This window comes from Nyctibius grandis, chromosome 4 (genome assembly GCF_013368605.1).
Source record: "Nyctibius grandis isolate bNycGra1 chromosome 4, bNycGra1.pri, whole genome shotgun sequence".
Taxonomy (NCBI): domain Eukaryota; kingdom Metazoa; phylum Chordata; class Aves; order Nyctibiiformes; family Nyctibiidae; genus Nyctibius; species Nyctibius grandis.
This window is the reverse complement of record NC_090661.1, coordinates 32,339,341-32,355,903: the sequence shown is the minus strand read 5'-3', so window position 1 is coordinate 32,355,903 and position 16,563 is coordinate 32,339,341. Positions and strand designations below refer to the sequence as shown.

The following is a 16,563-nucleotide window of genomic DNA, read 5'->3' as shown; positions in this document are numbered from 1 at the left end:
AAATGTGTATATTGTGGACAGCAAGACCTCAGCACCAGCTGTTTCACTTTGTCTACTCCTCTTAGACTGCACAACTTGCTAATGTCAGCATAGCCAGCTAACAAGTTAGCTGTTTTGTTTTGTATTTTAGCTGGGAAGAGATATTGATATTTCTCAGTCCTAATAGTGTAATCACTTAGAGGAAGAGCTAGAAGTAGAAAATTTTGCACTGATTGTTTACTTTTCTTTCCCATTAGGTAATGATGTGTGTAGATAAAGTAATCACCATTAAAAAAATCACTTAAATGGAGGTGTATACATTTGTCAAGAGAAATACCAAAATTATCGTCACTGAAGCTGAAGCTAACATCTTCTTTCCAAATCTTTCATTTTAAGTGTATATAGAAGTTTGCCCTGCATCTTACGTGGACTGTGTTAGCTTATGTCCTGTTTCACTCCAGTTTTTATGCTGTCCCATTCCTGTACGTCTGCAGGAAGCAAAGGGCATCTTTTGGGCTTGGCATCTACAATTTTTAGCAACTGTTTTGTTCTCATAATGTGCAAATTTATCAACTGAAGTGCTCCAAAGCCAAAGATGTTTGAAAATGGAGTGTAATGCACTGTTTCTTGGGAATCTTGTCTTTTCCTGGATGTCTGTGTATCAGAAAGATTTATCTCAAAAAGAACAAATGTTTCAGGTCTTATTTGTCTGAGTGCAAGTAAGTTCTAAAACCCATGACTTTTTTAAATTAGGAAGGAAAGATACCCTTCTAGCAGATTTTTAGCTTTTATAACCCAGTAATCAGATGAAGAGTATCAAAATTTGTTAAATATGTCTTTCTAAAAAGCAAAATCATAAATTTACTGTTTTATAGAATTGATTCAGCCTCTGTCTTCAGATTTCTATCCTTGTGAATGGGATATATTTATTTTAATTTTTATAGCAGCATGTTAAATTTCCTCATTTCCAGGAGTTCTTCAGAAAACTACCGTATGCCAGTGATGGAATACAAAGTGAATGAAGGAATGTCGTATGAATTCAAATTTCCCTTCAGAAATAATAACAAATGGCAGCGAAATGCAAACAAAGGACAGGGATCTCATGTGGCTCAAGTACCATCCCAAATACAAAGTCCAGTAACATCTAGGATTGGCTCTGGGAAAGGAGAAGGGAAAATGCCACCCCCAGAACGAGCAGCCAACATCCCCCGAAGCATCTCTAGTGATGGACGCCCGTTGGAGAGCCGGAGGTACGTGTCTTCTTCACAAATAGCTTTTCATTGCTGCTCCGAATCTTATCTGGAAAAAAACGCAATAGATCTAGCTGAGTATCTGAAGACTGCTTTTAATCTTGGTTTTAATTAGTCAAAAGGCAATGTGAATATGAGCGAAATGTTAGCCAAAAGGAAATACCTTTCCTGGCAGGATTAACCATAAAATGAAGCGTCACGGGATTGTTAAGCTGTGTTTCCCTGTATTGGATGGTATTCTGAAACTGCTGTGTTGTTATTTAAGTTTCAAATGAGTTACAGCTGAAGTTTTAGATCTAAGTGTTCCTGAACTTCTGCATGTTGAAGAAGTAAATAAAAATTTTAGCTTGTTTATAGGCTTGATGGAATCGCCTAAAGCTCCCAAGGCAGAAATAGCATCTAGCAGGGTGCTTAGCAAGAGAATTCTGACCAGCACAGAAAGCAAATTTATCTGATTGGGGGGTTTTTGAAGTTTTTAGGCTAGAGAAGATATTATTTTAAGTTTGCATTTCTCCAGGGTGGTTTGGGGCTTTTTGTTGTTTTGGGTTTTTTTAAACAAGAAAGTGATTATTATTAAGATAAATGTATCAGGCATATCCTGTCACGGTATTGTCATTCTTTCACAGAAAAAGATTTATTTGGTAGTATTCAAGTGAACTGTTACTGTTTTGATTATCTATACAAATCTATCACTGTCTTTGCATTTACAAAGAGATCTGTTGAGGGAAACAAACTCGTAGCTTGTATTTCTTATTTTTGACAATTCCTTAAAAAAAAAAATTCCGATTGTGCTTTACATTGCTGAAAAATATAAAGCAGTGGAAATAAGATGCATATTGTAGAAAATATAAAGAGAGTTCTAATGAAGTAACTTAAAGCATTTTTCACATCCTGAAGATAAAAAAAAAAAAGAAACCCTGTTCAAAAACGGTACAGCCAAAACCAGGAAACTACCAAGGTGAAATTGAAACTTCTGTGTAGGACAACTTGTTAAGAAATTATAATAGTTGGTAAGGACTTCATTTTCTTATTTTCTTTTTCATTAGACACTATTGTACGTCTGCACTCAAACTAATTAGGGAGTGCCCCCCTAGTAGTAGCTTTATGTAAGTTCAATAGATCATAGAATCGTTTTGGTTGGAAAGGACCTTTAAGATCATCAAGACCAACCAACAACCCAGCTCTGACAAGTCCACCACTAAACCATGTCCCTAAGCACCACATCTACATGTCTTTTAAATACCTTCAGGGATGGTGAGTCCACCACTTCCCTGAGCAGCCTGTTCCAATGTTTGATAACCTTTTTGGTGAAGAAACTTCTCCTGATATCCAGTCTAAACCTCCCCTGGTGCAACTTGAGGCCGTTTCCTCTCATCCTATCATTTGTTACCTGGGAGAAGAGACCGACCGCCTGTCTCAGTACAACCTCCTTTCAGGTAGTTGTGGAGAGGGATAAGGGCTCCCCTTAGCCTCCTTTTCTCCACACTAAACAACCCCAGTTCTCTCAGCTGCTCCTTGTAAGACTTGTGCTCTAGACCCTTCAGCAGCTTCGTTGCTCTTCTTTGGACTTGCTCCGGCACTTCAATGTCTTTCTTGTAGTGAGGGGCCCAAAACTGAACACAGTATTCGAGGTGTGGCCTCACCAGTGCTGAGTACAGGGGCACGATCACTTCCCTAGTGCTGCTGGCCACACTATTTCTGATACAAGCCAGCATGCTGTTGGCCTTCTTGGCCACCTGGGCACACTGCTGGCTCATATTCAGCTGGCCATCGACCAACACCCCAGGTGCTTTTCCACCTGGCAGCTTCCTAGCCACTCTTCCCCCAGCCTGTAGCGTTGCATGGGGTTGTTGTGCCCCAAGTGCAGGACCCGACACTTGGCCTTGTTGAACCTCATACAGTTGGCCTCAGCCCATTGACCCAACCTGTTGAGATCCCTCTGCAGAGCCTTCCTATCCTCAAGCAGATCAACACTCCTGCCCAGCTTGGTGTCGTCTGCGAACTTCCTGAGGGTGCACTTGATCCCCTTGTCCAGATCGTTGATAAAGATATTAAAGAGAACTGGCCTCAATAGTGAGCCCTGGGGAAACACCACTTGTGACTGGCCACCAATTAGATTTAACTCCGTTCACCACAACTCTTTGGGCCCGGCCATGCAGCCAGTTTTTTACCCAGCGAAGCATGCCCTCGTCCAAGCCGTGAGCAGCCAGTTTCTCCAGGAGAAAGCTGTGGGAGGTGGTGTCAAAGGCTTTTCTAAAGTCCAGGTATGCAACATCCACAGCCTTTCCCTCATCCAGTAAGTGGGTCATCTTGTCAGAGAATGAGATCAGGTTAGTGAAGCAGGACCTGCCTTTCATAAACCCATGCTGACTGGGCCTGATCGTCTGGTTGTTGTGTACGTGCCGTGTGATAGCACTCAAGATGATCTGCTCCATAACCTTCCCTGGCACCGAGGTCAGACTGACAGGCCTGTAGTTCCCCGGATCCTCCTTCTGGCCCTTCTTGTGTACTGAAAGCTCCGATCAGTGTGAGTTGCAAGAGGAAAATTTGCAACACTGAAAGCACTAATAATTTCACAGACAACCTGATTAGATTGTCTGTGAAAAAGGTTGCAGAAGCCAGTGAGACACTGGACTTAACTCTCTAATGACATATTTGGACCAAAGTAAAAACTGCATGGCGTCAGGCCATATCTGCCTGTTACAGCTGAAGACAGGCAGATGCTGAATTTGAAGGAAAAGGAGTTGGGATGTTGGGGTTTTTTTTTTTTCTCTCTCCAGTGCTGTAGAATCTCACTCTGTAATTATGGAAGGTACAGTAATAACTGAGCAAAATTTAAGGCAGTGTCAGAAGATCACATTCAGCTGAGTTGCTCTTTTTTTCAGAAGCTTCCATCTCTGCATGATATTAACCAGAGTTTTTTCTAGAGTCTCAAGTTGGCTGTTCCACGACTCACGCCAAGGAGTGTGAGCCTTTGGCTGCACTGAGAGACGGGGTATTAGTAACTGTTTTTCTTGTGCATAAAATCCTATGTGGGCAACATCACACATCTAAAGCATCCAAGATTTATCCAGTTACTGGGTGCTTCTAGAGGGGTGTTATGGCCTGACAGATGTTTGCAAAGTGAAAATTACATTTCCATATATTCAGTATTTGTTTTCAAAAAGTGAAACTTTGACTTTCCATTTCCTTCATTTTCAAGGCTTGTAGCTGGGTTTTCTCTCCTCTGGACATTCTTTTAAATCTTCTTTTTAATTATTATTTAAAAAGGGTTCTATTGGATCTTTTCATCCTTAAAAAATATATTATCAAAGTAGCTTTTAAGTTCGGCTTGGAATTTTTTTGAATGCATGAAAAAGTCTTCTCTCTTATCTTTCTGGTCTGCTAAACATGTTAGTCTTGGCTGGAACAAGTTTAAATATAACAGCAGCTGCATAAGGTTAACGTGTTTCCAGTTAAAGTGAAGAAAAATACATTTTTGTCATTTTAAAGCCATACTGGAGGGAAAAAGAAAAAGGCAATAAGCTCACTCCAAGACTCATTTGTCTTTTCTCTGCATGATAAAAGAAAGCTTTGCTTTTGGGGAAGCTCAGCTACTTCTTGTTGTGTAAAATCTCTAAAATCAACAAAGATGAGATTTTCATAGCCCTCTCAACTAATGTCCCATTCAACTTTTCACCACTACCTTTCACGCTTTGCATAGCGTAAAAATCCCCTATGAGGAGGTGCTGGAACCTGTGCGTGTTTCTGGCACAGGTAGCAGCAATGGTGCTCTGCTGTGCTTCGTTCCCTATGGTCTGTTCTTTGCTCAGCTCTCGGAGAAACGGAGGATCAAGTGTAACCTGGTAATATGGATACTGGGTTCTATACTGGTGGTCCCTGTGATCCGAAAAGGGTCCTCTAATTAATATGATTGTAAACACAACCCCACCGTATAGAAGAAGGCTATTTCAGCATCTCTCTCTCTGCAGTATTTCTGTTCTATAGAGCAATTTTAAGGGGTTTTAGAAAAAAGGACCTGTCATTATAGCTCATTAGTAAAGTGGTACAGATATCCTAGATTTCCTTACTGCCATCAGAACTTTACTTTTGAAAAGAAGGTGCTGCCTAGGTGTCAGTGGGGCTGGAAACTTACCTGTGAAGATCATCATCAATAAGTAATTTCAGTACTAAATTATAGCTTTAACCTCAGTTTTAATCTTTGGTTGTGATCTAGATATCACGAGCTGTCACTTGTGTTTCTGCAGGGCTGAGCTGCAGTGCGGACTTGCTGATGTTTGATTGATCTTAATACTTCTTTGTTTTGAGAGTGAAGCTGCCATTTATCCCTCTGTGCTCCTGCCTTTTGACTGCGCACTCTTCATTTATGGAGCCGTGCGCAGTGACAGTCACGGTAGATTTTATCTGCCACTAAGAAATAGCAATCTGTAGTTTGTGATGTATGTTTTAAGGGATGTGGCAGCTGGGAAGCCCATAGTAAACTGGTCTGTGTGGCTCTTTGATCTCTGAATCGGAGATGATTTTTGGAACTAGCGGTGGTGGCAGTCTCCCAGGACTGCAGAAGGTCGGTACTGTCAGCCATAGCTCCAGTGGGTGGGATTACAAAGAATGAAATAAAGGCATTATAATATTTCTGACGTATCAAACCTGACATGATACTCATTTTAATGGTAACATATCAGCAGTAAATCCATGACTTAAGTGTTTAGGAAAAAAAAACCCTGAAGATTAGAGGGATTTAATTTAAACAAAACAGCTTATCAGACAAGTGTTTCCCTCTGACTACAAAGTGCTCTCAGAGTACAGGGAGTACAGGTGTAACTCTTCTTAATTACCTCCTAGTGATATTTCACTTCATATAGCTAAAGTCTCTAAATATGCATACTGAGTGAAATAAATTTAATTTTTGCCCCCGTTGATACTTTCACTTTAGTCCATTTAACTGTGTTAAAAATAAATAAAAGCTGCATTACCGGTCCTGAGAACAGGAGGATTTCACTTCATATACATGAAAACACGTTGCCTCCCTATGAAGGCTGCTGTTGTAGGTGGGAGAGTAGCTTGCTTGACAGTCCCTGATTCTGAGAAGGCAGACAAATGCCCAGTCCTGTGCCTAACCAGCAGAGTACTTAAATTTGACTTTATTGGATTGTCTTCATGTATCCAATTCACTAGCTTGTACTTGAATTCTCCTTGTTCTTCATAGTATCCTTGGTCCTTGAATGTATTCATGATTAATGCGCATATTTGTAGGCAGGAAAAATAACCCAAAACTTTAAAATAAAGCTCTAATGTTACTGCAACATTAAGACTGAAAAATCTAATAATATAAATGCAATAAATTCCAAGTTATGGCTTCTTTCACAACATTAATTAGTCCACACGGGACACTATATAGCCTATAGCCCAGGATAAATATCAGAGTGATACATTAAGGAAAACAACAGTAAACTACATATATGTGAAGTATGCCAGAGCTAATGTTATTGGAGAAGATGTAATTTTAGAGCTTGATATTTTTTTCCCCTCCCAATTTTCAGGTTTTATTTTGTACACTTCATTTCCAGAAAAAAAAACTGCAGGGAAAAGAGATGAGATAGTGGTAGATCATAATCTCCTCTTAATTAACTTAGTAAACTGGAACCAGTCTTAACTAAAACTTGATTCAACAGACATTTGAAAAGTGTGAAAACTAGAGAGCAAAGCATGCTGCTAGACTTGTGCAGTTCAGATAGATTCCAGTTTAAACTGTTCCTATATTATATAAAAATCCTAATCCGCTGCTGCTTAGCTTGGATGAGTGACATTTTTCCCAACATAAACAAGCAAGTGTCTGTGCTCATCTTGCCACCTGTCAAATGAGCATTGTAGCACTTGCATTGCCTGCCCCGTAGGCTTTGAGGATTTGTTGTTTTAAAGTTTTCATAACATTCTTCAAATTAAAACATATCCTAAGAAGAGATAATATATTATGCGTTTCCTACTGGCACCAGGACCTACAGCTGGTTGTAGTAGTGGAAAATCAAAGGTTTGTTGATACACCTGGTACAGCCAAACTCTTGTGTTCCAGAAACATCTGAGAAAAGCCATGCTGTGTCATGTCAAGAGCTGGTCTCTCTTGTTTGACAGTGGCCATCAGCAGGGACTGGGGAAAAGCATAAGAAATGCTTACAAGTGTAAAGAAAGACTCCTTACCAGGTCCGCCAGCCTCTGGGCTGTCTGCAGTTTAAGATTGCGTGGAGCATGTTGCACCTGTACCGCTGTGTTTAACAGCTGTGGATCATGTCTCTTCATCCAGGTGCCTGCTAATTGTTCTCTTGATAGTTCCAGGTCTCCTGCTTTTTCTTTTGTCATGAGGGATAATGAATAATCATTTGTTTGCTTGATCCAATATAATCCACGTTTTGGATGGATTGAAGCAGTTATGACAAAATTCTCTATGATCTGTGGAGCCGTATGGCCTATTCAGTGTTTCTTCATATGGAAGCCTTTCTGTACCTCTGGTTGTCCCATTGCCTGCCTCCGTATCTTTTCATGTTGTAATACGTGTTTTCTGAAATGTGATGATCAAATCGAAGAAAAATGTTCGAGAAGGTATACAGTGTGGTGTGAGAAGGTACAATATGACAGCATAATTGTATTTTCTGTTTCCTTCACTGTCCCCTTCCCCAAAATTGCTGATGTTCTTATTTCATTTTTGAATGGTTTGGTTTCCTTTTAACAGTGTTTTCAGAGAGCTGTCACATCTTGCAGTATTATTAGGATTGCAAAAATCAAACATGTGGAAGGTAGGCATGCCAGAATTAAGATTTGCTGTGCAATTTTATTCAGACCTCTTGTGTAACCATATTTTCTGATACTTCCTTTGATTAAATTACGAGAATTTCTTTTAACAGAGGACATCTGCCTCATTCAGTTCACACAGTGGATGCAGCTCATTAAAGAAGAGCTGTTTAATACTTTATTTTCCTCTTCATTACTCCATCCCTTATTTACTGGATGGCATTCAAATCCTGCTGTAAAGATGCAATTATTAATTCCCCTCTAAGCTTTACAGTGGCATCTATTACTATAGTTTCTGAATGCTTCATGAGTATTAATTAAACTTAATTTTCAAAACTCTTGTGTGAGAAGAGGTGTCTTTGGCCCTTTTCAGGTTAAGAACAAAGATAGAGAAGGAAATTATGTTCTAATCATTTGCTGTGGCTTATTTTGGGCATCTCATATTTGGAAGTGTGCCCAGCATAGTTAATATTTTATATATTCAAATTACAGCTTCTTACAGACTTCAGCTGCTTTGGTAAGTTCAGCTCAGAAGTAAATTGGGCCTTAGAATCAAATAAGGCCTTTCAGAAACTTGCAATTAGTGACAATGAATGAAAAATTTTCTTCAACCAATGTGTCAATGGTCATATTGGAGTGCTGCAGCAAGTGCAAGATAAGAATTCAGTTTGCTAAGTCAGCACTGATATGCCTTGGCCATCCTTCCTTTTCTGCCTGCCTGCTCCTCCTTCACTTCCGAGCTGTGCAGCTCTTGCAGGAGAAGTTGTAGGACAAAATAAAACTGCATGGGGCAGAGGTCCTAAGGGAGAAGGCACCTGGGTATGTTCGTATAACTAAAGACTGCCTTAGGCCATAGGCACAAAGTGTGCTAGACTGACATTTTTCCTATGATGTATATATTGCTTATGCATACTGAAGGCATAGGCAAAAATCACAGCTAATGACATGGAAATTAATTTATTAAGAGCAAGATGGATGCTTTCAATGTCTGTGTTGTCATACGAAACAAAATAAATGTATGCCCATCACACTCACTGCCTTCACAGAAGATTATTTTCTTCCCATACTTGGCAAGACTCAACCCATCCTTTCAGGATGAACTAGATCTGTTAGAACTAAATCACGCATGGTATAATCCAATTGACTGCAATGTAATTGTACCTGTTTAATGCAATGGACACTTAGCCTATTTTTAAATTAAATTATGGGACTCATGCACTTAACCATTTTGGAATCTCTTCTTAAAGCTGTCTTTTGAAATAGATAATAGCTTGGTTTAGTTTGATTTTTAATTATAAATAAAAGACAAGCACAGAATATCTTAACTATAGGGGCATACTGCTAACACAATACTCCTTTTGTCTTGGGAAGTGCCTTTCATCAACAGATTTCAAAGCAGCTCAAAAAGTCAATTTGAACTAATTTACTCTAAAGTTCTTTTGCCTTATTTATATGTTTCACATAAAATGAAACGTCTTTCACTGTTAAAGGTTTTTAGTGCTGTTGTGAACTGTACCAACATGTGTTGCTGCTTTAAATAATAGGATGTCCTACTTGACTGGTTGTTCATTGCTGTCAGTCAGACCACGTTTATAATACAATTTTGTTTGCCCTTGAGGTCTTTCATCTTTGTAAATGAGTTATAACTCCATGACATAGTTCTGAAATCTTTACATTCCTTCTGAACAGTGTTGTCACTTTTTGGTAAGGCATAGGAAGTAAAGAAAAGGCATAGCTGGATCTGAAGTGAAAATGTAAGCATTTTCCAACAGGACATCATTTTACAGAAATTATTCAAGAAGTAATTGGTTTTCTTGCCATAAATTGTAATTTAGTATTGGAGTAAAAGGTCATACTTCTAAACTGTATATTGTTCTGCAAGCATAACTGAATTTAAAGGTGTGTGCCTGTATAGATGGGTGAATGTTATTGAAAGCACATATCTTTGTTGGTGGAAATTTTTTTTTTTTCCTCAGAGTGCCACTGGGAAAGTGAACTGCTTGGCTTCTGGCTCCCCAAGTTTCCAACTCTTGGGCTGTGTTCTTTGCAATCAAATAGTTCAGAATTGTTGCTTGATAAATGTGAGATAAGTTAAAATCAGTTCGGTAGACTAGAAAGGAATTACTGGATTTGGTATGGTACTTGCGATGGTTAGGTGATAGATCATTGCTTTCTTGTCTGGAAAAAAGAATTACTATTTGTCATATGCACTTTATGAAATTTCAGATGATCAAGATGTTTGGTCCAGTCCTACTGCGCTTTCCATTTAAAGATTTTGTTAGTTTACTGCTTTTTTTTGCAAATTACTGAGCGGGACAAATGCATATTTAATATGAAGATATATACACACACACTCTCTCTCTTTGGAAATATACACATACATAAGTAACATTAATCAGTGCAATGCCTTTTTCATTTTCAAAAGAGTTTTTGAACTTTAAAAGTTCTTGCAGTATTGCAGTGAGAGCTGATTAAAATCTGCCACTTCTTTACAGATACAGATTAAGTGGCTAGGCTACGATCTTGTAAATCCCCAGACCCAAGTTGTGTACTGAGGCAACTATCTGTGTATTTCACTGAAGTCAATATACATTTTTTTTAAATGTTAAAAGTTAAATTGCTATTTAACTTGTGTAAGTTATAATATTTTTCCTAGTTAAAATGAGTCAAGGTTTGCATTCACAGTAGGATTTTGATGTTCATGGATGGCATTATTCAAAGTCCATTTAAATCACTGGAGAAGTTCTGAATGGCTTCAGTCAGCATCAAGCAGAACAAAGAACTAGCTAGCAGCAGTGAATTTGGTTGGGGTTTGGGAAACAGAATGCACAAAGCAGAAAATGATCTCAAAAAGCCTTCAACTACAGGACATGATACACGAGTTGAGCATTATAAGCCTGCTGCTTCCAGCCATTCTGCCCAGGTGCATGTGTTGTAATTCTAGCCCATTTATTTGCTGTATGGTTATTCAGACAGAAGGCTTCGTATGACGCAGGTCTGTATTTTCAGAGTTCTGATACTTTGAGATAGTTTTATATTAGAATGTTAAGATTGTCGGGGGGTGTTTAAAGTATTTATAAATAACATTACATTTTTTAGTCCTTATGATTTAATGTGGACAAGTTGGGTGGCATAAAGATAAGCTTGATACTCTTGGAAGAGTTTGCATAGACAGCTCACTGCAGTTGGTTTAAATTCCAGGCAAGAGTTGGTTTTGAGAGTCAGGAATATTTTGTTCTGTTTGGTGTTTGGGTGAGGAATGTCATGCTGCGTTATTCCTTACAAGAAATCTGTAAAAACAAATCAGGACTTCAGAAACTGGATTGTTTTCCTAGTGTGTGCTGGCATTTTCCTCCATGCTTGCCTCTCTTCATTTACTCCCCTGCATCCAGCTTTTTACAGCTGATTTTTCATGGTTTCCAATAGATTAATAAGGGGAAAATGTCTGATCCTTCAAGTGACTTAATTTCTACTGTCTCCATGATGCCATGTTCTTTGCTGATGTGACGATTTGCATTATGTTGTCCATCATGCTTTGCACTATGGTATTGCTGTTCCATATTGCTGATTTGACTGATTCGTTTGCTCTAAACAGGTTGTCTCCCGGTTCTGATGTCTACGTCACAGTTTCATCCATTGCCTTAGCAAGATCGCAACAGTGCCGTAATTCTCCAAGCAACTTATCATCCTCAAGCGAAACTGGTTCTGGTGGGGGCACATACAGACAAAAATCTATGCCAGAAGGGTAGGCACCAGACTTTCTTCATGTTCTTTTTGGGCAGGTTTTTTGTTCTCTGTTCCATTTATTGTAATGTATATTAAACTAAAGGAGTGCTTACACAGCCCCCTGTCAGCTGTTGTCTACACGCGTTAAAATATGTTGTTTTAAAATACCATTGTCATGCTTCTTGAAAAAGTAAGTTTTAAAAATCCCTTGCTGCTTCCACCTTTTCTCTTTGCGACCTGACCTCTCTCTGATCCTCGTCTACAACTGCTCAGGTTACTATACAAAGGGACCTTTATGTGTTTAAAAATCTTCATTAAAGGCACTGGTTTCATGTTGCAAATTGCTTCATTTCACAGGTTTAGATTCTAAAATAAAAAAAGTAGTAGGTTTCAGCCTTCGCAGTCTGTGCTAATAGTTGAAGCAAAGTAGCGTTGAGTGCAACTAAGACTTCAGATGTGTAGGCACAAAAGTGCTAATTAATCCACGGCTCGCATCTTTTTTACATATTCACAGTCATCCTGCTTTAAGGCGCTCTCTTCCGACTTTCCAGAAATCTTCAAGCTCTCTGAAGTGATCCAGTGTCAACATAAGGGGCAACTTGCAGAGGAAGAAATTAAATCTGTATCGTTTTCAGAGAGCACTGAAAGGAGCAATAAATCAAGCATCTCCAAGTAGGGAAAAAAAATAATTGGCAGCAGGAGAGCTGTCTACCACATTCCAAATTACTTCCTATAGAGAAGATAAAGGGGCAAAACTGCTGATAGCTCACATTGCAAAGCTGCCCTCTGAAGTCATCTTGAGTACTTTGCAGGTCATTGTATGTAATTCATTCTGGTTTCGGTCTTTCATAAAGTAGAAGTATCTTTTTCTCTATTTAAAAAAATAAATTATTATTAAGATTAAATACCATTGTCAGGAACTGCTTAGCACAAGGCACTGTCTTTTGCCTGTTTAGGTGCCTGTAAGGGGACACTGCTCTGTGTCAGTCCAGAGAATGCCGTTCTGAGTGTGTGTTTGAACAAGTGCTGCTGCTTGCTCCAGAGCACTGAAGATTTGTTTTCCCTGTCCTTCTCCTTGCAGCTCAGTTTGAGGTTTTCTGAAGAGGCCATCTCTTCTCTGCTGCACACCTTCATGAAGGCTTTGAGTCATGAGACTATTAGGCCTGTTCAGGTCATTATTTAAGTTTGTGCTTAAGTCCTACTGCCATTAGGAGATTTGCTCTAAACCCATTAAACTTTGCTGTAAGGAAACTAAATAGAAGTGTGTCCAGAGCTCTGCAGCTGGAAGAAGCACTTAACCTCTTTATGCACTGCATACATCCTGGCTCATTCATGCCAGCAGCACTTATTTGTCCTGAATTCTGAAGAGCAGCTTGTGCTCCCAATATCTTATCTGCTCTTTTCCAACTACATAATTTGCTCTACAAAAAGGGTATTGCTGCCATATGTCCTTAGACCATCACAACCATAACTGCTTGAGTAGGAAGGGATTTTCTGACACGCTGGCGTTTTTGTTTTGAATTGGCCTCAGAGCACACCAGCACCCATCCGAACCCTTTTCCATCTTTTAAGTTAATTATACACATATGTTCACTGCAGCATTCTTTGAGCATTTTGCAAGTTCAGCAAAGAGCATGTCCTAGAAACCTTGCATGTACAGTCTTTTTGAAGTTTTAATTCAGTGCAAGGAAACACTGTTTAAATGGAATAATGAAAGCGGTAATTAGTACATGAACTTTGCATGTTGCTTATTGGGTGCTTTTTTAGAAAAAGAAAAATCACTTATTAAACTCCAATTATTTTACTCTTATGTTCTGTTCTTATAGGAAAAGTACTTTGCCTCCCAAACTGTCCTTGTACACATGAATCACGTTTACTCAGGACTTTCAAAAAATTTTCAACCAGGCTAAATGGAAAGCATGAAAAATGCAATTATGAAGGAAACTTTCCCTTGCCTCAATAAGCAAAGTAATGTCTGTCACGTTACTAAAAATCATAGCAGTTCCATGTGCATCTTCTGTTGAGATTTGTCTGAGAGACCAGATTCAGGGCAGCTCTGTAGTGATGTTCGATGTATCAGGCAGAGCTCGTCAGCGATTAATCCGTATATGTTGTTAAAATAGGGGAGAGATATTGTAGCATTCAATTGTTAAGATGTTGGAGAGAAGGATGGACTGGAGTAGGTACCTGGCCAAGGGGGTTCCACGTCCTGAAGGTAATCTTCCCAAAAGGAGGCTCCAGTGTGCTTTAGGTGTGCCATTCCCTGAGATTTCCCAGTGCAGGAAATCTCAACTGCATAATTTGTGTATACATTTGTTTCTTTCTTGTTGCATGGTAAGACAGATTTGGAAAGTTTGTGGAACTTAAATGACTGGAAGCGTGGGTGTGAGTCCAACCTCTGTCAGACATCGCTAAGAGCAGTAGCTGCTGCCTCTTCTAGATTATTGGTCCATATCTTGAGCTGGATATAGGCAAAAATTTCACTGCCTTCAAGGATATCCAGATTGGTCTTGATGTATATATGTGTGTTTCGTATACTTATCCTGTGTTTATCTGAAGGTATGTATATGTAATAAATGATTGTAGAATGTAAAAATGAAATTCAAAAATACAGAAATAATGAGTTGTTTCTTATGACATACATATAAAATGTATATTTAAACAATTCCATTGTTCTTTTAATCCAGATTGATTTCTCCTTCAAGTTTTTTGAGTTCATTCCTACATACCCTAATGGGCTATATATTTAAGCAGCACAGTATATAGCACCACCTGCGTTTATTATTCCTGCTTTTAAATAGCCTGCTTCATGTAAAAAAAGGCAATCTAAAGATACTTCTTGCTGCTCAATTAGTAGAGCAGTGATTTTAATGAAATAAAATTAGAAACATGGTGGTTTTGTGTATCTCTAATCTTGAAAAAAAAGATCCCACATCATAAAATATGTCAAATGCAAAATTGATAGTTTTTGTACATACGAACGTTATGGGGTTTAGGTAAGAGGACAACGCATAGAAAGTAAAATATTGATGCAGTGCAGCTTCATCACATGAAGTTTTCTTGGGGTTTGGGCTTTTTCTTTTAGATAACAACTCCGAATTATTTTGCCATGAAAAGATACTCTTCCCAAAATAGTTCAGAAGTCTTGAAAGTTTGAAAATTACCTCAGATCAGTGTTTAAAGAATCAATCAGCTTTTGAAATGTTGTTTAGACTTTTTATGCATCTGTTGAATTGGTATTGAATTCATCATGTTTAATTTAGGTATTTGATTAAGTGAAATCGTAGCTAGCCTGTGTGAATAGAAAAGGAGAAGCATTACTCAGTGCATTTTCCATTTAATTTTTTTGTATTCAGAAGGCAGATACATCCAGGTTTTTCTTCATTTTTTTTATTCATCAAACCATATGTTGGCTATACCAGGGAGTGCTGAACAAAAGGGAAGTAGGGTCATGTTCGGCTAAAATTTAGAAGCCCCAGATTTCAAAATGTGACATTTTGGAGCTGTACTGCATGTACAGGCATGTTCCAGTTGCTTGTCTTTAAGGATGGGAGTGGGATTTTGTTGTTCTGAGTCATATGATGTTTCTTGGTGGGTTCATTTGAGTTAACAAGTAAATGAACTTTTAAATGGGGTAAACATATTGAGCTTGTTCTGACTGTTGGGCAGATGTCTATTTTACATTGGAGGTGGTGTAGGTCAGTCTATAGCTAGTAGAGTGAGTAGCACAGTTTGGGTATTTTATTTTCTGTTGTTATGTTAGACACTTAGAGCTAGAGAAACTCCTTGATATATAGAGAATATATCAACTTGTAATTACTTTGGGTGTTACTCTGTACATGTAGAGTTTTGGGAATTGTTTTTCTTTCTGGATATCTTTCAGGATAAGTCTGATTAAAAAGAACACCTCAGAAATGCATTGTTCTTGACAAATTCTTAATGATCTGCTAATTCTGAACCCAATTCTGTGTAGACTTACAAGTGATTTATATGTAATACAGAATTATAGATTTAATTCTTACAGGCTTGTAGGCATGTAAGGCATGTAAACTTCAGTATGGCACAGAGGCACTGGATATCTACTTTGTCATTAGATTGTTCTCCTTGAGTTTACTATATCTTTATTGAGGTTTTTGAAATCCATCTGACTAACCTAGTAGGATTTTCAAACAAAGTCCATTGAACACAGTTTTTCTTTTGCTCTGTATGCTTTCTTCTACAGCAATAGGTATACATGTCTCACTGCTTTCCTACAGCTGTATTTAGTTTACACTAGTCCACTCAAATTATTTTATGATCAAATAGCTTAATTTACAGAATTTATAACCCCTGGGTTTTGGGAATCCGTAGCCAATACAGTCAGCTTTATAAACAATTAAAATATTTGGCAGTGTAATATTGTCCCAAATGAATCTGTTGTTTACATATATATTTGCATCACCTAGATATGACCGTACCAGTCTTTTGCTTAGAACCCAGGAAAGTGGCTGAGATCCATGGGATTGTCCCAGCAAACTTTCTGATGCTTCCTTTGACTAGTTTGAGGTAGCGCTTTCCCAGTTAAAAGGATCCATCCTTGATATCTTTTCCCAATAAACACACCTCATTTCCCTATGTGGCTTTTATCCAGACTTTTAAGTTTTACTCATTGTGGACAATTTTATGTAACCATGTAATGATCTGGTCACCTTTCCATGTAAGCATCTATGTAAATGAAAACTAATAATTTTATTTCTGGATGTTTTAGACTGCTATTTTGAATTGTATGCACTGTAACCAGATGTTCTTGATCAAAGATGCTCAATAAATTAATGTGTACTGTAAT

General features: G+C 38.4%; 1 protein-coding gene across 5 annotated transcripts in view; it reads left to right on the top strand.

Moving 5' to 3' along the window:
- SIPA1L1 (signal induced proliferation associated 1 like 1) overlaps nucleotides 1-16,563 on the top strand; it is a 241,315-nt gene that overhangs the window by 198,367 nt on the left and 26,385 nt on the right. For all 5 annotated transcript variants that reach the window (XM_068399040.1, XM_068399041.1, XM_068399036.1 and 2 more), the window contains 2 exons: nucleotides 951-1,229; nucleotides 11,608-11,757. In XM_068399040.1, coding sequence (XP_068255141.1) covers nucleotides 951-1,229; nucleotides 11,608-11,757 — 429 coding nt within the window. The remainder of the gene's footprint in view (nucleotides 1-950; nucleotides 1,230-11,607; nucleotides 11,758-16,563) is intronic.